Consider the following 23,238-nt stretch of genomic DNA (forward strand, 5'->3'; position numbering starts at 1 on the left):
AGAGCAAATTTCTCCAGCGTGGCATGTCCCGCTGTTCTCATGGGTGCAAAACACTCATCGAGGAGGGGGACACACACGATGTCTGCTTCCAGTACGCTGGGGCAGACGTTGTGGATCCTTAGGTTGCAGTGCCCGCACTGCTTCTCCCAGCACTCACGGCTGGCTACATGGTGCCTCGGGTTTGGGCGCGGCTCCAAACCCGCCCCCAGTGCCGTGTTTACCGGAAGTGCATGAGGAACTTAGTAAGACCTGGAACGCCCCCTTTCCGGGACGTTCACGTCAAAAAAGGCCTGTAACCCTCTCTTCTCTCGAGGGTGAGGCAGCTAGAGGATACGTCGATGTACCTAGACTCCCGTCCAAAGCATGTGGGGTCTCGGCATCTCTGGTGTCGAGAGCTTACATTGCGGCGGACCAAGCTGCCTCCTCTCTCCACGCTATGGCTCCTGCCAGGCCAAGGCATTGAGAGAGCTCCACGATGGAAGACCGACCCAGCGCTTATGCAGGAACTCCGCGCCGCCACCGACCTCGCTCTATGGGCGACCAAGGTGACCGCGCGGGCCCTGGGTCGGGCAATGTCCACACTTATGGTCCATGAGAGACACCTCTAGCCGAAACTTGCACAGATGAGTAACGCAGAGAAGGTCCGCTTTCTCGACGCACCCATCTCGCAAGGGGGGGGGCTGTTAGGTGATACTGTCGAGCCGCAGTTCTCGAGAGTAAAGAAGCAGACAGAGGATATCAAGCATATCCTCCCCCGCCGCGACTCGGCCGCCGAGTCCCGTGCACCGTCTGCTTCCCAGCAGCCCTGATCCTCTTCGACGCGCTCCGGCTCTGGCGCCCCCCACTCAGGTGCCCCCCCCCCGGAAGAGACATCGAAGAGGAGACCATCGCTTGTGAGCAGCCGCGGCGAAAGCAGAAGCGGCCCTCGTGGGAAGACCCCAGGGAGATTGAGAATACCATCGGGCCCGACCCCTGCCATTCCATCACTGGGTGGTCGATCCGGGACAGTTCCTGCCCCGTCCCAACAGCCCACTCTCTTAAGAGTTTCCTCTCTCTCTGGGTGTTTATCACAGCTGCTCTCACCCTCTACACAACGGTGCTCAGCAACTCGACGTTGTGTCACGGCGAGACCCAATGTCGAGGATAATCAGCAGCCCTCAGCACTCTCAGTCGACAGTGCATTGTGCTGCATTATCGCCAGGCAGGTAAGTCAGCAGAGACGATCTCCTCCCTGGGGGCTTCCCCATGGCAAGGAATCCGCACTGCCAGCCATTGAACCACCCCCTGGGAAGTCGATGAAACCGTCACGGTGGCTACGGGATACGATCTGTCTCGGCTACGCGATCTAACTCGCCAGACGCCCGCTCAAGTTCCCTGCAAGCCACACACATCCCAGGCAACCTGAACCAGACAGCCGATGCGCTCTCTCGTCAGTTGACGCCTCACGGAGAGTGGCGACTCCACCCCCGCGCAGTCCAGCTCATATGGGCGCAGTTCGGCCAGTTGCCTCCCCGGACTCCTCCCATTGCCCGCTTTGGTACTCCCTGACCGAGGGACCCCTCGGCACGGATACCCTAGCTCACAGCTGGCCGCGGGGTAAGCGGAAGTACACCTTCCCCCCAGTGAGCCTCATTGCACAGGTCTTGTGCAAGGCCAGGGAAGAGCAGCATCAAGTGGTACTAGTTGCGCCCTATTGGCCCAACCGGACTTGGTTCTCGGAGCTAAGGCTCTTGACAACAACACCCCCCTGGCCGATCCCCCTGGCGAAGGACCTGCTTTCCCAGGGGAAGGGGCACGTTACGGCATCCCAGGCAGATCCCTGGAACTTCCATGTCTGGACGGGACGAGGAGATCCTGAGTGACCCACCCCCCACTCAAGAGCCCCCCCTTTTGAGCCCCTCGGAGCTGCCGCTCTTTCTCACCTCACGATAAAGACGGCTCTCCTGATGGCGCTCACCTCCAAGAGGGTAGGGGACCTACAAACACCCTCCGTGTCCACAGATTGCCTAGAACTCGAGCCGGTGATTCTCACGTTATCCTGAGACCCCGGCCCAGCTACATGCCCAAAGTTCCCACCACTCCCCCTAGAGACCAGGTGGTGAACCTGCAGGCGCTCCCCACCGGGGAGGAAGACCCAACCCCATCCATGTTGTGTCCAGTATGCGCACTGCGCCTCTTCTTGGACCGCACGCAGAGCTTCAGAAGCTCTGAGCAGCTCTTTCTCTGTTTTGGAAGTCATCAGAAGGGGAGGGCTGTCTCCAAACAGAGGCTGGCGCACTGGATCGTGGATGCCGTCGCTACGGCATACCAATCTCAAGATCGCCCCTTCCCTTTAGGAGTGAGGCACACTCCTCATGGGCACTGGCTCAGGGTGCCTCTCTGGCAGACATCTTTAGAGCTGCGGGTTGGGCTATGCCCAACACCTTTGCGAAGTTCTAATACCTATGCGTGGAACCGGTGTCAGTCCGCGTCCTGTAGGGCAACATGTAGGACCGGCAGCCGGTAGTGCGTACGCCTGCAAAAGCCCTTCCCCCTTCCTCTAGGGGGATCATCGGCTATCTACGCCTCCCTTCTTTCCCCACTGGGTAAAGAACAGTCATTCCATCCATCACTAAGCACCTCTAACCGGACCTAGTGCTCAAGATGTGATAACCCCCCCCCCCGTGGGCGGTTCCGTCTGATGTATCCTCATGAGTGGTTCCCACTTCGGCAACCCATGACCTCCCTAGGTGGACCTTCACCTTGCGGTTAACTCCTTCAGTCCGCACGTTTTCCCATGAGTTCTCTCCTGATGGTGAGACCATGTTGGTATCTCCACTAATTCGTCCCTATGGTAGGTAGTGGTCTCTGTAGCGTTTTTCCCCCAGGGGGGAATAATGCTTACCCAGTGGCCCTTATGGTGCTGGGTGGCTTCTCGCTGTTAGAGAATCAAGGCCTCCACCCGTGACGGCCAGTGGCAGGGGCTTCCCACCTTTTTCTAAAAAGCTCTGGGACCCCCTACCTCTCCACTGGACGGTTACAATTTCGCGCTCGCTCTCTCACCCATGCCCGTCAGCGTCGCTCCGCTAGAGATTGTGACGTGGCACAGCACTTTGGAGTTTTCCATAGGAACCCCATCTGTCGACTCGACACAACGTTGAGAGACCGACAGAAAGCGAACGTCTTGGTTACGGATGTAACCTCAGTTCCCTGATGGAGGGAACAAGACGTTGTGTCCTTCTTGCCACAACGCTGGCCGCCCGACACAGCGGTCGAGGAATGCTCAGGCTCCTCAGACCAAAAGGTGAATGAATGCAGCACGCCGTCTCCCTTTTATACCCGGATATCTGGGGGCGGATTCCGGCATGCAAATTTCATTCACCAATTTCATTGGCCTTTTCTAAACTAGTCAGAAGTTGATAGGTTCTCAAGAGTGAACCCCATCTGTCGGCTCGCCACAACGTCTCATTCCCTCCATCAGGGAACTGAGGTTACATCCGTAACCAAGACGTTTACTTAAAGATGCTCTCCATTTTTCGAGTCACTTTCTTTAGAGCCTGAGTGTGTTCATTATACCACAGTGTGGGACTGCCATTTTTAATCATCTTTAAACGCAGAGGAGCAATTATGTCTAGCGTTTCCAAGAAGGTGGAACTAAAATTTTCAGTGGTAGTGTCAAGATCTTCAACGTTATTTCTCATGCTAGCGATTTGAGACAATTCGGGCAGATTATCGAGAAACGCATCTTTGGTAGTTGAAGTTATTTTTCTACCATATTTGTAACAATGAGTTGTATTTGCAGGCGTAGGCCAGTGAAGCAAACATAATACCAGATAATGATCCAAAATGTCTTCACTCTGCTGAAGGATTTTAACATCGTCCACATTTATACCGTAAAACAGTATTAAATCTAAAGTATGATTACGAAGGAGAGTGGGTCCTGACACATGTTGACTAATGCCCATGGAGTTAAGAGTGTCTTTGAAAGCCATTCCTAAGGCAACTGTATCGATATCTACATGGATGTTAAAGTCACCAACGACAAGGACTCTATCTGCGGCCAGTACTAGTTCTGAGAAGAACCCACCAAATTATTTAATAAAATCTGTGTGGTGCCCTGGAGGCCTATATACAGTACAATAGCCAGAATACATTTCAAAAATGTTTTATTCTTAGTATTAGGTGTTTTGAAAAATGAAGTACCATGACTTCAAATTAACGCGTGAAAAATATTTAACGCAATTAACGCAGCATCCGTTTGTTTTGACATTCTTTGTCTAGCGTCACATTACGTAATCCCGCTTATTCGTGTACAGCAGGGCTGGTCAACAGGCGGCCAGCGGGCCAAATGCGGCCCGTCAATCATCTTTACCTGGCCCGCCTTAACATTTCAAATAAGTGGAGAGACTTTAAGAACGTGTGCTTTAAATGCACGTCCTCCTGAGACATCTTTAAAAGCCCAAAACGCTGCTACATAATTCCCGCGGCTCATAATGATTTACGTCTTATAAAGCGATTTGATCGGTAAGTCCAAGAAACTTAATTTTATTTACAACGTTATAATCAGCAATGCATTGCACAGCCACAGGCAATCAGTTTGCGCACGCGATAGGTCGTGTGTTCTAAAACGCGTTTTGTGCCCTTGAAAGTAGGCTAACTGTAGGAAGGGTACACCACGTGAACGGTTGTCTCAGATAAGGGGACAACGGTGTTGTTTTTATTACTGCATTCATTATGAATAATGGCTATATTTACGAAAAACAGCTGTTCATCTCCCCCCAGAACTCGCACTATACAAAGGATCTGGTCTACAAGTGCGTGGGGCACATGAATGCGATTGGAATTCACCCAAGATGTGATAATAGCGTTCAGTTTCTTGCACAGATCAATTGACTGATTTATAAGAGGCTTATTTAACGTCACAAGGGGCAGGGATTACTTTTGTGTTGAATGTATTTGCGTTTTTTACTTTTATTGATTTAACTTTAATTAATTCAACCAAATATCTTCTTGAAAAAACAATGCTACCCACATCTTGGATGTACTGGAGAACTGTGGGTGAGTAAATTAGTAGCAATTTTTGGGTAAAGTAATGCATTAAGGAATATAAAATACAGTTAAAAAGACAATTTCCTTTTTAATTTAATATCATGAAAAGGCACAAATACCGGATGCAACATTTGTGTGCATGTTTTAATATATGGCCTATAAGTAACAGCAACAAAAACAGTATAAAAGGAACAAAACGAAATAAATAACAGAAATACAAAATAACAGAAGAAATGAGGATATGGTAAAAAAAAACTGGCCCGCATCCTATTTATACTTTTGGAGTCTGGCCGTCAAAGAAAAGTAGTTGAAGACCCCTGGTGTACAGGCTTTTAAACCACTTAAGTGGTTTTAAACAGTTGCTTTGACGCATTCAATGAAGATAGACAGCATCTAAACTGTGGGACGCGGCAAAACGCAACGCGAGGTCCAGTCTGGTGTAAACAGTCATGGGCTGAAGGCTGCGTCGGTGAATCTGTCAGACCATGTTAAGTTCTCTTTCGTGCTTGAATGGATAAAACCATACAAGATTATGTCAGAAAGCCCGTTTTGTCTAGCATTTTCTTAAGCAAGACTTCAAAGTGTAAAATAAAATCTTAAATGAATGCAAAGAGTTGTGAAAATGGGAGTGCGGTGATGGTCAGATCTGCGTACTGAGACAGCTCTTAAAGGGGCCACGTTCTTAAACGTGCTGCTGTGACTCCTGTCACTAATGTTAATCAAAAAACAAAATAAAAGAAGAAATCGATGTGATTTTGTAGCTTTAATGAGAATTCTTCTGCATTTAATTTATAATTTAGCATTAAAGACTGTAAAGTGTCTGAGAACTTCCTTCAATTTCTGTATATTTCATGATAGCTCTCAATTATATTGTTGAATGGCTATAATTAATGTTAAAATAATCAATTTAATAGAGACATCAGTTACAGTACTAATATCAAAATGTTTTCTTTCATTCATAAAATGACGCTGTTAAAGAAATATGTTATTTCTACATCAATTTGAAGAATAAATGTGAAATTATTAAAATGTAAAAGTATATTTTAAAATATTATTATTATGTGTGATTAATCGTGATTAATCACAGAAAATGTGTGATTAATCCGATTCATTTTTTTAATCGATTGACAGCACTAGTAAAAACCATTCTGCTCACTTATTAGGATAAAACAATATAGGCCCGGTTTAACAGGCTTAAGGCTAGTCTCAGACTAAAAGGAATGTGTGACCTGTCTTTACTGAATATAACTTGCCCAGAAATATCTTAAAATATATCATTTTCATTGTTTTGTCTCAAGATGCACACCAGTAATGTATTCTAAGGCATTTTTATAAAAGCGACATTAATATCTTAATTCAATTATGGCATAGTCCTGACTTAAACTAAGCCGTGTCTGTCAAACCGGGCCATAGTGATTTAACTTTTGCAAGACACTTTTTGCTGTGGAAAGGCCATATGCGAGGGAGTTTCAATGTCCATGAATATTGATTTGTTTCACACCTGAGGAGTTAAGACCCAACCCTAATGGGCTATCAAGATGGAATATTCTGAAGCAAAGAATGTGAGAAGAAACCATTTATTATCGAAGTTTCTTTTTCTAAAGTGAGAGTGAAAGTAAGCTTTTTCTCTTTGTATAAGACCGTCTGAAGATCCTCCGCACATGTGCTGTGTGACATCACCCAAATGTGCAGTAAAATCGACATTTGATGAGGAATCCTGCTGTTTTGTTGTGTGCCTTTGTTTGGGGGCGGTGACTATGTGCGTGTCATGGTGTTTGGAGGTGGTGACTATGTGCGTGTCATGGATACGCCAGGCTCTCTCAGCACACAAACACCACGAGAACCATCCACGGAATTCTAATCACTCTAACCTGCTGCTCATCAGCCCCTAATCACTCACCCAGCATATGAGCACCTCACTCCCCTTCAGTCAGCATCTTGTCTCGAATACGAACGGACTCAATCTGCCAGTTTACCTGCTAGCACTTACCTTATTCTCCCACAATGAATCATCCAAGTCATCCGGGTCTTTTATCGAGCCCAGCGTCCACAATCTCCTGTAAAGCACAGGACATCCTCAGATTCTTCATGATACCTGTGTTCTCTACACGTTGTGTCAATAAACATACCAAAGTCATTCACCATCGACTTCTCTTAGTGGTTCTGTTACAGTGCATGTCTAAAAGTGAGTAAAAGTCTACTGTGGTGTGTCTCGTTCTGTGGTTACAATCCTGTGGTAATTATGGCAGAAATGACTGTAATACCAGAAAGTACCCCAAGAATATTTACAGAAATACTACATCTCATACAATGAAATCCCGTGGTTAAGCGTCCCAAAAAAGACCACACAATACTACAATAATTAAATTTCACAGTCTAGTCTGCTCCTATTTTAACCTTTGAACTCAACCAGTAAGGCTGACCATTACAATGTAAGGCAGGTTGGTCCTCATTGCTCACATTTGTAGAAAGGGAACACTTCAAAAAAGTATATATCATTCAGGTACATTCAGGTTATTTTCAAACATACTGTGATTTGGAATGCAGTAATTAATTCCTGCAAACAATTTTGATGAATATACAGTACTATGCAAATTGGGACAAATTGATTGTTTCACGCCTGGAGAATGCAAAGTGTGTGGGAGTCAGTCGATCTCCTTAGTTCACTGTAAAATAAATGTTATAAATTGACATTGTAAAAGATACTGTAAAATATTGTGAGAGGTAATGAACGAGGGTGCTGGTGAAAGATGTAGCAACTGATTAAAAATGAAAAGGAAACAAAGAAAGCATTTAAGACCGTCCAGTGAGTGCTGGATTGGAAGAAATATTTTTTGTTAATGTGTTTCCCACAGAATACAGAGCAGTTACTCAGCACTGCAGAGGATCAACCAGGACTTAGAGGACAAAATTCACCAAAATGTAAGTGCACATGAATGTGTTTTTTGCCTAGACAAATTACTTGTTGTGTTTAGCGTACAATGGCAGAAAATTTAGTGAGAGTTGATTTTAAAATCAATGCACAACCATTGGTGCAGCTGAGGTTAATTACAGCCCATTACAAACATGTCCGCCTTTACATGACAATGTTACAGTGAATGTATTATACAAGCCAAATATGCATCACAGTTAATGTTAATGTGAAGCTTGAAAAAAATGAACCTTTCTGCCGTTGTACATTGTATGACCATGCCTCATTAGAATTTTGCTTTACTCTGAATTTATTACCTATAGATGTTTTAGCACACAGTTGCATCAATGATTGCCTAAATAATCTATTGGTACAATATAAACAGTCCTACCCCCTTCCTTATTAACATGTGGTATAAAGACATGTGCTTATTGCAGTTGGATTGCCATAAAGATATCATAGGCCTCAAAACCACATGGCCCACATGCTGAGTTATTCACACTGTTGATCTGTGTGAATGTTTATATTGTATTTACACTAGTGGTGTATTAGGGCCTTAGAATTGTAAAGGCATTGTTAAAAAGATTTTTCTCGCACCAGTCACAGACCCATGATGATGAGAAACGAGCTCTCAGCAGAGAAATCATCGTCCTTAACAATCACCTAATGGAAGCTAAGATGACCATTGAGAAACTGAGAGAGGATAATGTAAGAGAAATCATAACAATATGAATTTTTAAATATATTAGGACTTAATGGAACTCCATTGGAGGATTATTTGCCATTACCTAATGTTCTTTTTGTTCCACTATTCTCAATAGGATTTATATAGGAAAGACTGTAACCTAGCTGCCCAACTCTTGCAGTGCAATAAGTCTCACTACAGAGCCCAATTATCTGAGGTGAGTTAGCATGTATCAAGACTTTACATCATAAATATGCAGACTGCACTGCGTCAACAGTAAAACAATAAAATGAACACTTTCCACCGCAGATCAATAAACACTGTGAGCCATTATTTTCATATGTAATATACAAGAAATAATATTTATTTACAGTAATACTATTTATTGTAAAACACCAAAGTGTGTATTTACAAGTTACAAGTGTTGCCTTGTATTTAATTGTTCTAAGACAGAGGTTCTGAACATTTTTTGGCCAGCGCCCCCCTCTCCATTATCCAGGTCCCTTACCGCCCCCGCCAAAAATGAATGGGCTGAATTTCTTTTCTGACCATTATTATTCTTTTATTATTATTATTACTAATAGCGAACAGGGTCTTTCCCTGGTGAGACGCAGGAGAAGCCCGGCCCGGAGTCACCCCACAGAGCCCAGCACCTCAGAGCACCAGAAGCTCCACCAGAGCAGTCCAAAAGACGCGGGTGAAATGGCCCCCAGCCAGTAAACAGAGAGAGTGGCACCAGTTTGGAGAGGATATCGCCTGTATAATATCAAGCATGGGGAAGGGGATTTTGAGAGCCTCCTGCAAGCTATGTTCACCAACATCGTAAGTTTTGGAGTTGAGCGTTTTGGACATGAGGAGGAGAAGTCCAGCAAAGCGCCTTACATCATGAATCGAAGAGCAGCAACGATCCATAAGCTTCGACAAGAGCTCCGGGCCCTTACAAGACGTTTCAAGAGCGCAGAGGAGGAGGAGCACCACCACTTGCGGAGCTCCGCACCATCCTCAGAAAAAAAGCTCATGATACTGCAGAGGGCAGAGTGGCATAGGAGACGGGGCAGGGAGAGAGCGATGAAAAGAGCCGCTTTCATAGCTAACCCCTTCGGCTTTACAATGGAATTGCTTGGCAGCAAGCGGAGCGGACACCTCACATGCAGGATCCTCTGCAAAACCAGGAATTGGAACACCAGAGTGCCCTTCTGTGTCATCGAGCCCCATAAGTCAACTTCGATTTGAGCGAGCTGAGCCTGAAAAAGATCCAAGAAGTGGTGAAAGCAGCCAGAGCCAGCTCAGCTCCTGGAATGAGTGAAGTACCATACAAGGTTTACAAATGCTGCCCAGAATTGCTATATTGCCTCTAGAAACTGTTGCGTATAATATTGCACAAAGGGATTGTTTCCAAGCAATGGAGGTATGCTGAAGGGGTGTGGATCTTGAAGGAAGAAAATTCCACAAACCATGAGCAGTTCAGATCCATCTCTTTGCTTAGTATCGAATACAAGATCTCTTTCAGCAGCGTATCTCGACGGCTGACCGAATTCCTGCTAAAGAACAACTCTATTGATACGTCAGTGCAGAAGGGAGGGACTCCAGGGATAGGTTGCCTGGAACATACATGAGCAGTTACACAGTTGATAAGAGGCATGCGAAGGGAAAGGAGATCTGGTTGTGCTGTGGCAAGACCTGGCAAATGCGTACGATTCAATACCACACAAGTAGTTGGTAGAGACTACGTTGAATAGGCACCATGTTCCAAGCAAGGCTAAGGACCTCATTTTGGACTATTATAACAACTTCAGATTGAGAGTTACATCTGGGCCAGTGGCATCAAGTTGGCACCAGCTGTTGAAGGGCATTATATCCAGGTGCACAATATCAGTCACTCCTTTTTCCCTTGCTATGAACATGATAATGAAGGCTGCAGAGGTGGAGTGCAGAGGCCCTTTAGCAAGGCCTGGTGTGTGGCTGCCCCCCATTAGAGCCTACATGGATGACCTCACTGTTTCTACATCCTCGGTACCAGGAAGTATATGGATACTTCAAGGTTTGGAGAGGCTCATCAAGTGGGCGAGAATGAGTTTCAAGCCCACGAAATCCAGATCACTAGTTTCACTAGCGTGGCAGGGTGTCCGACAAGTTCCACTTCAACCTAGATGGCACAATGATACCATTCATCACTGAGAAGCCAGTCAAGAGCTCTTTGACCAGAGCCTTAGAGACGTGACAGCTGTCAAGTCCTCCATTAAGTAGTTAGATAGCTGGTTCTACAGAGTGGACAATTCAGGGCTAATAGGAAAATTAAAGTCATGGATTTACCAATATGGCATCCTGCCCCGCATTCTCTGCCCCCTGCTAGTGTATGAAGTGCCAGTCACATCAGTAGAGGCAATGGAAAGGAAGATCAGCGGATACCTTCGTAGGTGGCTGGGATTGCTGTGCTGTATGGGAGGGACAACATTCTGCAGCTACCATTTAAAAGCGTTATGGAAGAGTTCAAGGTATCCCATATTAGTGAGGCAATGCAGTACCGAGACTCAAAAGGCCAAAAAGTCTCAGCGGCCGGCATTAAAATCCGCAATGGCAGGAAATGGAGTGCCACTAGGGACCTGAAGGCGACAGAAGCAAGGCTGAGGCACAAGGCATGGGTGGGGAACGTGGCAAATGGGAGAGCAGGCTTTGGGAGTTTTCCATCACCGAAGTACAGCAAGGCTCAGTGCAAGGAGAGAATGTGGCTTGTTCAGGAGGAGGTGAGAGCAGCTGTGGGAGAAATTAGATCAAGCAGAATGGCAGGTATGAGACAGCAGGGGGCTTGGATGAGATGGGTCAGTGCGATGGAGCGTAATCTTACCTGGAGTGACATCTGGCAGGCAGAGCCCCAACACATAATATTCCTGATCCCAGCCCGGCAAATCTCCAACTTTGCGAAAAGGCTGATGCACCTTCCTGTCCACTCTACTCTGGGAGAGGAACTCTTGAGCACATCCTGACCAGCTGCCCTGGGGGATGGCCGATACTGCTGGTGACACGACCAGGTGCTGAAGGTAGTGGCGGAGTGTTTCTCCTCAGCCATAACAAAGTGCAGGCACCACCACCCATATGTTATCATAAAAGCAGGAGAGAAGCCCAAACCACAGCAGAGAGTTTCTGAAGGTCTGCTGGCATCAGCACAGGACACACGGCTGATGGTCGACCTAGACAGACAACTCAAGTTCCCGGCACACATCGTAGTGACATCATTGCGACCTGACATCATCATTCTATCAGAGGCCACAAAACAGCTTGCCCTGATTGAATTGACAGTGCCCTGGGATGAACGGTTGGAAGAAGCATTTGAAAGGAAGAATATTAAGTACCATGGACTAGTGGTAGAATGCCGGAGGCAGGGGTGGAGAGAAAACTGTCACCCAGTAGAAGTAGGATGCAGAGGTTTTGCTGGGCACTCTCTCTACAGAGCCTACACCCGGCTGGGCATGAGCGGGCCGTTGAAGAGAACAGCCATCAGAGCTGCAACAAAAGCAGCAGAGAGAGCTTCTAGATGGCTGTGGATAAAGAGAGGAGATCCCTGGGCTAATGCTGCTGGGACGCAAGTCGGGGCTTGATCAACCCCGGCTGGGTCGCCTGGGCGAGGGTGTATGACGTTGTGAGACCCGAAACACTCGATGAACCCAGGATACATCACTGATGATACATCCCAGGGTATCCGTAGGACGTATCAGTCACCTGTATAAGCCAAATAACAGATTTGAATTGACTGGCCAGTTGGAATACTGTTACTATAGTTTTCCAGAGAGCAAAAAAAAGCCATGTGAAGTAGAAATAGTATATAAATGTTATAGTATTTCCCCCGTTACAAATGCCAATCAAAGTAGATATTGTCACAGCTGACCATGAGGAGACAAAGGCTAACGTGCACACACAGGTTTATTCCACAGTCAATTATCCACAATCAGGTAAGCATTCTACACACAGGAATCCGAACTGGTAAGTAATCCAAAACAGGTATAAAACAGGTGAGTAATCCAAAACAGGTAAACACACAAAATCAGAGGTCAAACTAGTTAAACCACGGGAAACAACAACTAGACCTGACAATCGGATAGTGAAAACAGGAGCTGGTGTAATCAGAGTTGTGCAATGAATTATGGGAAGTGGAGTCCAGGGGCGGGATCAAAAGTCTGGGGATTGTGAACGGGGCAGAGGGATAACGGGTTCTGATGCAGGAGGCATTGTCGAAGTGGGAACTGAGTCTGTGACAGTACCCCCCCCCTTCAGGGTCTGCTCCATCGGACCTCTCAGCATGGCTAGGACGGCCATGGGGACAAGGTGCAGGACGGTCAGGGTGAGAAGAGTGGAACTCACAAAGCAGGAGTCCAACATGTCAGCCTGGGCACAGAAAGAGCATTCCTCTAGCCCATACCCCTCCCAGTCCACCAGGTACTCCAAGCAGCTGCCTCGTCTTCTGGAGACCCGGATGTTCTCCACTCTATAGATGTGTTGGGCTTCGTCAATTGCCGGAGGAGGAGGGAGCGCCATCGCTGCATCAGGTTCTTTGGAGGGAAGTGGAAGAGGATCAATGAAGACATGAAATGATGGCAAGATGCGATAGTGTGGTGGTAGCTGAAGGCGGTAAGTGACGGGGTTGATTTGACGTTCAATGAGGAAGGGACCATTGAATTTAGGACAGGGCTGCCACAGATGGATGTCCCGGGTTGAGAGCCAGACCTTTTACCCGGGCTGGAACTGTGGTGTGAGGGACCAATCTGCTTTGGCCTGGCTCTTCTGTCTGCAGACAGCCCTGTTCAGGTTGATGTGCATACTCGGCCCAGGCGAGGAATTGATGTCAGCTGTGCTGCTGGTTGTGACAATATGATCTCAGGTACCTCCCTATCACCTGGATCTACCGCTCAGTCTGGCAGTTGGCTTGAGGTTGGTATCCAGATGTTAAGCTTACTCCCAATAGACTGAAGAAAGTCCTCCATACTTGGGAAGTGAATTGTGGACCCCGATTTGACATCACATCCTCAGGGACTCCAAAATGTCAAAACACCTGATTAAAATGGGCCTCTGTGTTGGGAAGTTGCCATAGAGGGATGAGCTTGCAAGAATTTGCAGATCGGCATGGAAGAAAATTTTTCCCTCAGGACGTCATGACGGAGCTGGCTGATTCCGAGAAGCTTCTCATATCTGTTCCTCCGGAGTCCATTGAATGGGGCTTACCACCATGGCTGGGGGAAGTATGGGGTCTATGGTTCAGGTGAGTGAACACGGGAGAGGGCATCTGCATTAAGATTCTGAGGGCCTGGGCTCTAGGTTACTGGGAAGCAAAACTGAGTGAAAAACAGTGCCCATCTAGCCTGCCATGAGTTGAGGAGCTTGGCTTCTTGCAGGTACTCTAGGATTTATACTCTGTAGATTTATTACAGTGAATGGGTGGTTAGCCCCCTCCAACCAGTGATGCAACTCCTCTAGTGCCATCTTGATGGCAAGAAGCTCTCGGTTGGGGCTCCGCCGGGGACAGCTTACGGGAAAAATAGGAATATGGACCCTGCTGCTGGGAACACACAGCACCTTCCGCTGTGGTGGAAGCATTTACTTCGACGACGAAGGGGAGATCTGGGTTCGGGTGACACAGGGTAGGTGCCATGCAGAATGCTTCCTAGAGCTGCTGGAAGGTGTGGAGAGCTTTGCGTGTCCAGGACAGATATTTGGGCCGGTTATGAAGCAAAGAGGTGAGTGGTGCTGAACTTGGCGATGAAATGACGGAAGTTTGCGAAACCCAGAAATCTTTGGAGGTCACGGATGGATTTGGGTTGTGGCCAGACTGCTTCCACCTTCCTCTGGTCCATCTGCACTGACTCGCTGGAATTGTCACTTTTCCAGTTTCAGGATTGTTGAGTAGAACTAAAAGAAAGGGCATGACTTGGCATTCATAACAGCCTGAGGGGGTTATGAAAGCTGTTTCCACTCATCACATCTTCGGATGTGAATAAAATTGCAAGCACAACTCAGGTCCAACTTAGAGAAGATAACTGAACCTCTTAACTACTCTGGGGTGGCAGGGACCAGAGAAAGGGGGTACCGGAACTTTTTGGTATGAGTATTGAGTGTCCTGTTATCAATGCAATGCAATGGCCATCTGTTTCGGGATAGACAGAGAATATACTTAACCTTTAGAAAGAACTGCCCCAGGTAGCATGGCACAGTCCCATGGCCGATGAAGGGGGAGTTGAGTTACTTTAGCTTTGCTGAATATGTCCTGGAATGCCCTGTTCTTGGGGGGATCTGGACAGAGGTCGAAACAATTGAATTTTCCATAAACAGCTAATGGAGAAATGTGTAGTCTGGGGGTGAGGAGACCGCCTGGATGCTCTGCATACAGTTCTGGTTTCTTTCTTCTCCCCAGCTAGAATTTCGCCTATTTTCTAATATATGGCAGGGTTGTGTTGTTGGAGCCAGGGTCGTCCCAGGATGACGTCGGAAGTGGAGCCCTCCTAGCACCCAGAAACAGATCTCCTCAGAATGGCCGTCTCTGAAACGAAGCTTGATTGTGGGGGAGTGAAAGCAAATTCGGCCCCGACCCAACAGTTTTCCATGGATCCTGTGTATCCTGGGTCCCCCACAGCACCCCGCCCCCTGCACCTTTCACTGTAAAAATTATGCTTTTAGAACTATTTTAGTTGTTAAAGTTAATGATCTTATTAAAAGTCAGATTCAAAAGATTTCATTTTTTATGCCTCGTGTGAGTGTGTGCACTGTATATTTTGTGTGTTTTGTGTGAATGAGAGTGTATCTATTCACTTCTCTTGATACCTTTTCTATTTAATGTATTGCTTATAGTTAACATGTTTTCATGTACAGCTGCTTTGTAACAATGAAAATTGTAAAAAGCGCTATATAAATAAAAGTTTAGTTGAGTTTTTAGCCAGGATTTATTGTTTTTATTTATTTTTGCAGTAATTTTACAGTAACACAGGCACCACATTTTGGATGAGTTTATCTCACTTTTTATATGTAAATTGAAAAAAGCAAGCACCATCATGAATAATTGACTTAAGTCAGCTGCAGAAACGTTTTTTTTTTTGCAGTTTGTTCTCTTCATACATATAGAGAGACTGGACCAATGGACTAATGTAAATGAAATGAAACACGCTTCTTCACCAAACTTCCCAGCATGTGAAAACATATTTATATATAACATCAATAGTTATCATCAATATTATTTTTGGTAATAAACAAGAGTTACACGCTGTATGCTGCTCAAAATTCTCTTATATCTTGCTTACTGCTTCTAGACATTTTGAGCTATGCAATTATTACACTCTCATCTCTGTCATATGGATTTCAATAGCAGTCAGGCTTTTTCCACTTTACACTCAATTTCTCTATCTCTCTGTGTCCCACTTTATCTCAGTTACCTGCAGAATTTCAGGAGCGTGTAAGCTTGCACATGGAGGGTTCCGCCCTTTGCCACTCCCCATATGCCGACACAGTGCCTACCTCTATTATTGCCAAGGTCCTGGAAAAACCAGACAAGGTTTGCAGCATTCAAGCCTCTCGTTCACCTAGCCCACAACCCCAGGAACGTCAGGGCTTTCTTGTGGGCACAAGCCTTGTAGGTAGCACTGAGCGTCTTGGTCTCCGAGCCACATACAAATCTGACCTGTACAACAGTGACACAGCACTTTATTGCCCTGATGAACGAAGGCGAGAGCGCAGACCTAGCATGGACCTCCATGGGCAGCGGAATGTCTATGAACCCCAGAACTCCACCGATAGCAATCCAGAAGAGGGTTCCATGTCCATACAGCCTAGTTTTTCTCAGGACCACTTCCAAAAGTTTACCACCTCTCTGAGAGGTGGCAGCAGCTCCTACTCCAGCTTTAGTGGAGGAGGGTCAGAAGATAAGGGTCAGGATCCTCCTAGTAGTGCTGCATCTTCTCCACGTCACCATGCTCTTTACATGGAATGGAGGGATGGTGTTGAATATGAGCACAAAAGCGACTCCTCCTGGGAGAGGGAGAGTCCAAGTGCCTTTACTAAGGCCCATACTTTTCAACCACCTGAGTCCAGCCATCATCAGAATGGTAGCTCACCCATCTACAGCAGAACCATGTCCTCTTGTTATAGTGAACCCTATGAGCCCCTGCCACCTTCAACCTCACCGAGTATCACCTATGGAGACAGTCGTCGTGGAAGTGCTTTTGCTCCTGAGGAAGAAGAGCCGATTGGTCGATGGAGGCAACTGAGTGTGGAGGACCTGAGTGCTCACACATACCGAAGTCCAGGGCGGGCCTCACCCTACAGCTTCTCTGAGCAGCACTTCTCTGTCAGGCCTGCTAAAATTCGCCTTGGTCCTCTCTACAGTAGCTTTCAAGAGGGTACTGATGTTTACCATCATGCAGGGGTTCTAGACCCTTTCTCCAGCCCCAGTCCTGAGTGCAGTCCAAGTCTACGTCAACAACAAAGTCAGTCTCACCTGTACCGCTCCAAGGAGGACAGCCAAGAGTCTGAGCACAGTCTCTATACCCCAAAAGAAGGTGGAGTAGCAGCTGGAGGCCAGACGACTGAGTATGTTGACGAAAGTCCCAACAGTTCAAATGAGTCGCTGGACCATGGTTCTCTGGAGATGGCTGCTGACCTCCAGCATTATCAATCTGAGAAGCGCAGTGTGTCCCCTCAGGGAACCACCCCACCACCTCCTCCACAACAACCGTACCAAAAATTTGGCACACTAGGACTGTCACGTAAGGACAGTCTCACCAAGGCACAGCTCTATGGTACATTACTAAACTGAAACCAAATAGTATGGTTACCCCCTCTTGTAAATAGGTTTTGAATGTGAAGATACAGTAAGAGCCAAATGCAATTTGGAATGTTAAATATTTTCATTGTATGTGAATTTTTTATTTTTTTTCCTCTGTTACAGTGTTTTCTAAAGATTGAAACTGATCTGGTCACATTTTTACAGTTAATATGGAGCTCTAACTTTTAGTACTATTTGTATAGCCTGTTTTGAATGTTTATTAATGGTCCTGTATGATTTGTGAGACAGTAACTTAAGTGCATAAGATATATGGATATTGGAAACATTGCACGATTTTGAGAGGCTAATTTATTTTTATTTCAATAGCTTTCTAGGCTCATAAGATTTTGTGCAATGAATGATCGGTACATGCTATATTAAAAGAAATGTTAATTTTAACAAGAAATTTATTTTTATTATAGAATTTATCAACAGCTGTATTTATTGTTAACTATGCTTTGTCTATAACAGTTTAATAAATGTAACTTTATGAAGTGACAAATATACAGAATTGTTAATCATATACAGTTTTTCTCAATTGCTAACAAGCGTTAACCAATACTTGAGTTCCAAGTACTTTTTCTAAACTCTTAACACATTGACACACCTACATCGCACAATTAGCAAAATAGTACATTTTCTGCCCAAAACCACATTTTGTTAAATAAATACAAACTCTACATTTCAAAATACTAAATGTCTTTTTCTACATATACTAACTCTCTCAAAACACAGCAAACCCAAATCTGTCTCCATGACAGCGCGACTGACTACAGAACGCGCTCAGTCAGTGTTGAACTGCCTGAAACATTTCAGGCAGTCAGCGGTTCCCCTACAACAATTTCAGAGGCTCCTGGGACACATGGCATCCTCGGCGGGGGTGGTCCCCCTCGGGTTGATGCACATGCGACCGCTCCAACACTGGCTACAGAGTCGGGTTCCCTGGAGAGCGTGGCACATCGGCAGCAGGTGTATGGTCTTCATGCCTTTCTGCTGAAGCACCCTAACCCCCTGGTCTTCAATGACCTTTCTGCGGACAGGAGTCCCCCTAGGGCAGGTCTCAAGGCACGTCGTGGTGACGACGGATGCCTCCCTGCAGGGTTGGGGTGCCGTGCGAACGGGCACGTTGTGTCCTTCATGCCACAACACTGGCCGCCCACCGCAGTGGTCGAGGGATGCTCTTAGGCTCCTCAGCCCAAAAGGTGAATGAATGAGCACGCCGTCTTCCTTTTATACCTGGATATCTGGGGCGGAGTCCGGCATGCAAATTTAATTCACCAATTTCATTGGCCTTTTCAAAATAGTCAGAAGATGATAGGTTCTCAAGACAAACCCCATCTGTCGGTTCGACACAACGTCTCGTTCCCTCCATCAGGGAACAGAGGTTACATACGAAACCAAGACGTTAACAGTTGCTAGGTGTGGCTGTCATGTTTAAATATAGTGCTATGTTTTATATAGGTTGGATTTGGTGACTTACTCACCTGAGAAATATGATAAAAAATCTTTCATGCTGCCAAAACACTCTTTGTCCAATATCTCCATGAATACACATCAAAAACACACCAAAAGCTCACAGAAGACAGTCATCTGACAGTGAGAGAAAAATACCAAAAACTCAAATTGCTCGACTCTAAATACCTATCCAAAACATCCATGTTACATTTAACCTTGCGTTACTTTGTGCCTCGCTTACCTCTAGTATATGAACTACATAGTGAAGGAATCATTAGTACTTTACAGAATGTACAAAATAAGTAAGTTACAGAATTGCTGCAGTAAAGGCTTTATTAGCAATATGAAATTGCTGTTAGTAATAATAATGCATGCCCTTTTTTCAAAGATAGCAAAAAACAGACAAAAAAGTACAGTGGTATATGATCTTCAGCATTTGGATACATTATGATCATATTATGGAAATACTATAAATCTGGCTGTCTCAGAATGAGACTGCATCAACTATTTCTCAATTATCACCAATTAGAAAAGTCTTATTAGCTCTTTTACTGTAAATTGCTGTTGTTGCAGAATAAGAGGTTTTATACTATATTTAGGGAACATGAGGTCTTCATTTTTGCAATGCTGTGTTAAAGCATTTGTAAAAAAGACACGAAAGATCCATGATTTCGGTATGGAGAAAGCTTGTGTAAAAAGAAAATTAAGCATTTTAGAAACATGTTAATTAACTGAATATTGTGTGAAAACAACATGAATTGTGTTAATGGAATGGTTACCGCAGACGGGTGTTGTGCTAATTGTGTTCAGAGTTTTGAAAATGTGACTACAGATTGGTCAAAGGGATGTTAGCGATTGAAAAAAAGCGGAAATTTGCTACAAATACAGTGAGGCAATCAGCACAGTCTTACATGCTGCATTAAAATTATAATGCCTAAAATTATTCATGATAATAATTTGAGATTTTACTAAAATTCATTGATGGATCCTTTTGCATTTTGAAGATTTTTTTTTTAAATAACCTTAATGTGTTTTACCTCCAAATGTATATAGAATTTATTGAAAATGCTTAGACTCCTGATGTTTTTAATTGGCTAGTGGAATTTATGAGGTTTTCTTTCTTTTGTTCCACAGTGCTGTATGTCCCTCCCTCAGGCCCTTTCTACCTCATGATTTAATCCTTCTTTTCTCTTTCACTCAGTTTAGCTGGGATCAGCTGGGATTGTGTGTCAGTTGACACAATGATGCATGCATTTTCTTCTGTTTGACTTTATCAAATAAAGCACAAGAGTTGCACCATATCTGCTGTTGTAGTGTATTGAGAATAATTGTATAAAAGGGCCTTTCACATTAGCACATTTGGTGCACAGCTTGATTCGATTGACATCAGAGTTCGGTTCATTTGAACGATGTGAACACTTTTTTGAATTTGGGTGGGCACCTGCGAACTATATCCAAGTCTGCCTAAAAAGGGTGGTCTGGGATACGGTACATGTTGTGGGGGATTTACAGTAAAAGACCCATAGACCAGATATAAAGGAATGAAGACAAGAAGTCAGGAATGCAATTAATAGAATTTACTGAAGAAAAATAGTTTTTAGTTTTGCCAGTAGAAGTCAGCTTCAACACTCTCAAGGAGTTACACAGGCTGGCATGCCTCCCAGCTAACACAGTTACGTTGTGACGACGTACCTGGACCAGACCATATTCGTTGCCACGACGTACCATAATAACGTTCCAGCGACGTAACTTTGTGATTCCCATATTTTGTCATGTCTTCGGTCTGATTATGTTGATCTCTGTTGTTGTTTTCCTCATGTGTGTGTGTTTTGACAGTTCCCCATGTGCGCGTCTCTGCCCCGCCACCTTGTTATCCCATTCATTACCCATATCACTTTCACCGGCCTCACATTTAGTCCTCACCTGTTTCTTGTTTGGTTAAATGCTTCTCCCTCTATTTTAGCTCCCCGTGTTCTCTCGTTCTTTGTCAGATTGTTGTGTGTTACAACGCCACGTTTTGGCACCTTGGAAATCTCTAGCTTAGTCTAGTAACTATCTTGTCATAGGTCTGTCTGATCTCAGTTATAGTTTTTTGCTCCAACGATCTCGTCTCAGACTCCAATGCCACACTGTAAAAAATGCTTTTAAAAAACAGCCAAATTCTGACAGTAACATACTGTTTTTTGTTAAAACAGTAATATACGGTAGAAAACAATGCATCCTGGGCAATATTTTGCAGTTTAAGAAACTACTGTTAATTTACAGCCATCTGTCAACAGTAATCTACTGTTGTACTGTATGCAATGCATTGTGGGCTGTGTTAACCCCTTCAGTCCCTGATTCAATAAGTGAAAGTGAAAGTGAAAAGTGAAGTGACCCCTGCTTCTAACCCATCCAGAGAGTAGTGAACACACGTACACCCGGAGCAGTGGGCAGCTATCACTGCAGCGCCCGGGGAGCAAGTAGGGGTAAGGTGCCTTGCTGAAGTCCTACTCTCTAACCATTAAGCCACGACTGCCCTAATTTGGTTTAGACCAATAAAACTGCATGTTTCTATCATTTTAATAATACCTCACAGATTGTTTACCAAGTTAATGGTAACCTCGTTGTCTTGCCCCTGTTATATTTTATTTGATTGTTATGTTTTTCAAAAAATCTAAAGATATTTTAGAGTTGTACAACACAGGATTTTATTTATTTAATGTCCATCCCAGTGGACTTGCGGTCTTAAAAATTATAAGATGGCAGACTTTTTTGCACTCCAGCTCATTACACGCGATTGGTATTTCACAAACATTGATCCCTTGATTACCAAGCACAAGCATAAATATGTTCAAATCAGCCATCAAATATACACAGAAACCCAACAGGCACAATCAGACATATAAGGCATATATATAGGCTACACATTTTCTATTTACTTATTGTATTACTCAGTCCTACAATAAATATGTATTTTTTTAGCATTTTTTTTACTTTGACTTCTATCACACTGTTTAGGTTTAAATTATAATTCACATGGTTAAAACATGCAATTTTTTGTTGCTTCAGTTGGGGTTTCCAGTGTTGTCATTTTCAGTCAAGTACTTTGGCCAGGTGGAGTTTTCCCACAAATGTCAGACTTTTCTGCCCGAAGGACCCACGCGAGGACGGACCATCCGTAGCGCTTCATCTGCACCAACCTGCATTTGCACGTTCAAATTACACGGTAAATAAAGCATTTTTTTTTACTTTTATCGAGAGTATGTGGTTCAGAAAATAAGTATTATAAAGTAATGTTTGAAATTGTTGCTTAACAAGCTGTAGTTAATAAGTAACTTACGCGATTTAAAAAGGGCTCGTCATCTCCGAGATATAACCCAAATGTTCATATTTACTTGCATTTTACAGACCCCAAGTTTTATCGGCTTGTTTTGTCATCTCTGAACTTTCAAAACTGTGGTTATTGCAAACTGGCTAACGTTAGTAATCTTAAACAGTCTATTGCTAGTGCTAATAACAGTAGCTGCAAATCACCACTAAACGTAATGTTTGAAATTGCGATGATTTTACATTTAAATGTGGCTTATGTTTGAAAGGAAAGCAAACTGATAGTTTGAGTGTTTAGCAAATACAGATTGATTTAGCATCACTTGCGTAATGATTAGAAATTTGGGTGCTAATACTATGGAGCCCTTTTAGGGACATGGTGGTGGAAAAAAATGAGAGGGAAGAGAAAAATCTTTTTTAAAGCTTTTGCGTTATCTCGCAAAATTTTTGCGTTCCCCGAGAAACATTGCGTTCTCTCGCAAAGATATTTGCATTCCCTCGCAAACATATTTGCGTTATCTCGCAAAACATTCAAACGTCCTGTTGTCCCGCTCCGTACATTAACAATGGAGCGGTTCATAGTAGATTCCCAATAACTCGTGAGCTAAACGTTGTTATAACACAAATAACACATAATTCCTTAGATTAGGATCTACAACCCAGTCTTCCTCAAAACGAGAATATAAATTGATATCATCTGAGCAGGCGACATGGACAAGTCCAAAGGAACCGTCTGCAAAGTGAATGTAAATCCGAAAAGCGTTACTACAAAAATAGTCAATAATAACTTAAATGTTACACAAATTCAGTTTAGAGATTAATGCTGTCCTGCTGAATTTAAACTGGTTTTAGTTATACTACAGTATGTAACACTGAAGTTAATGACTATTATTAGTAGCCTAATGATATTCGGGTTTTGCACTTTGCAGATGATCCCTTCGGTATTGTCTCAGCCGGCTCCCGCCTGAGATCAATAAAATGCTCGATTTGTGGAAAATTAAGTTAAAGTTCATTGTTTACGTTACATAGAATAAGGTGTAATTTATGTTA

At 44.4% G+C, this 23,238-nt stretch overlaps 1 protein-coding gene across 5 annotated transcripts in view; it reads left to right on the forward strand.

The window, feature by feature from the left end:
- si:dkey-174m14.3 (uncharacterized protein LOC563117 homolog) overlaps window positions 1-21,919 on the forward strand; it is a 175,769-nt gene extending 153,850 nt beyond the window's left edge. For all 5 annotated transcript variants that reach the window (XM_057353133.1, XM_057353132.1, XM_057353131.1 and 2 more), the window contains 4 exons: window positions 7,884-7,950; window positions 8,540-8,647; window positions 8,761-8,841; window positions 16,033-21,919. In XM_057353133.1, the coding sequence (XP_057209116.1) occupies window positions 7,884-7,950; window positions 8,540-8,647; window positions 8,761-8,841; window positions 16,033-17,415 (1,639 nt within the window). In that variant the 3' untranslated portion in view covers window positions 17,416-21,919. The remainder of the gene's footprint in view (window positions 1-7,883; window positions 7,951-8,539; window positions 8,648-8,760; window positions 8,842-16,032) is intronic.
- The last annotated feature ends 1,319 nt before the right edge of the window (window positions 21,920-23,238 follow it).

The sequence above is a fragment of the Triplophysa rosa genome, linkage group LG15 (assembly GCF_024868665.1).
Source record: "Triplophysa rosa linkage group LG15, Trosa_1v2, whole genome shotgun sequence".
Taxonomy (NCBI): Eukaryota; Metazoa; Chordata; class Actinopteri; order Cypriniformes; family Nemacheilidae; genus Triplophysa; species Triplophysa rosa.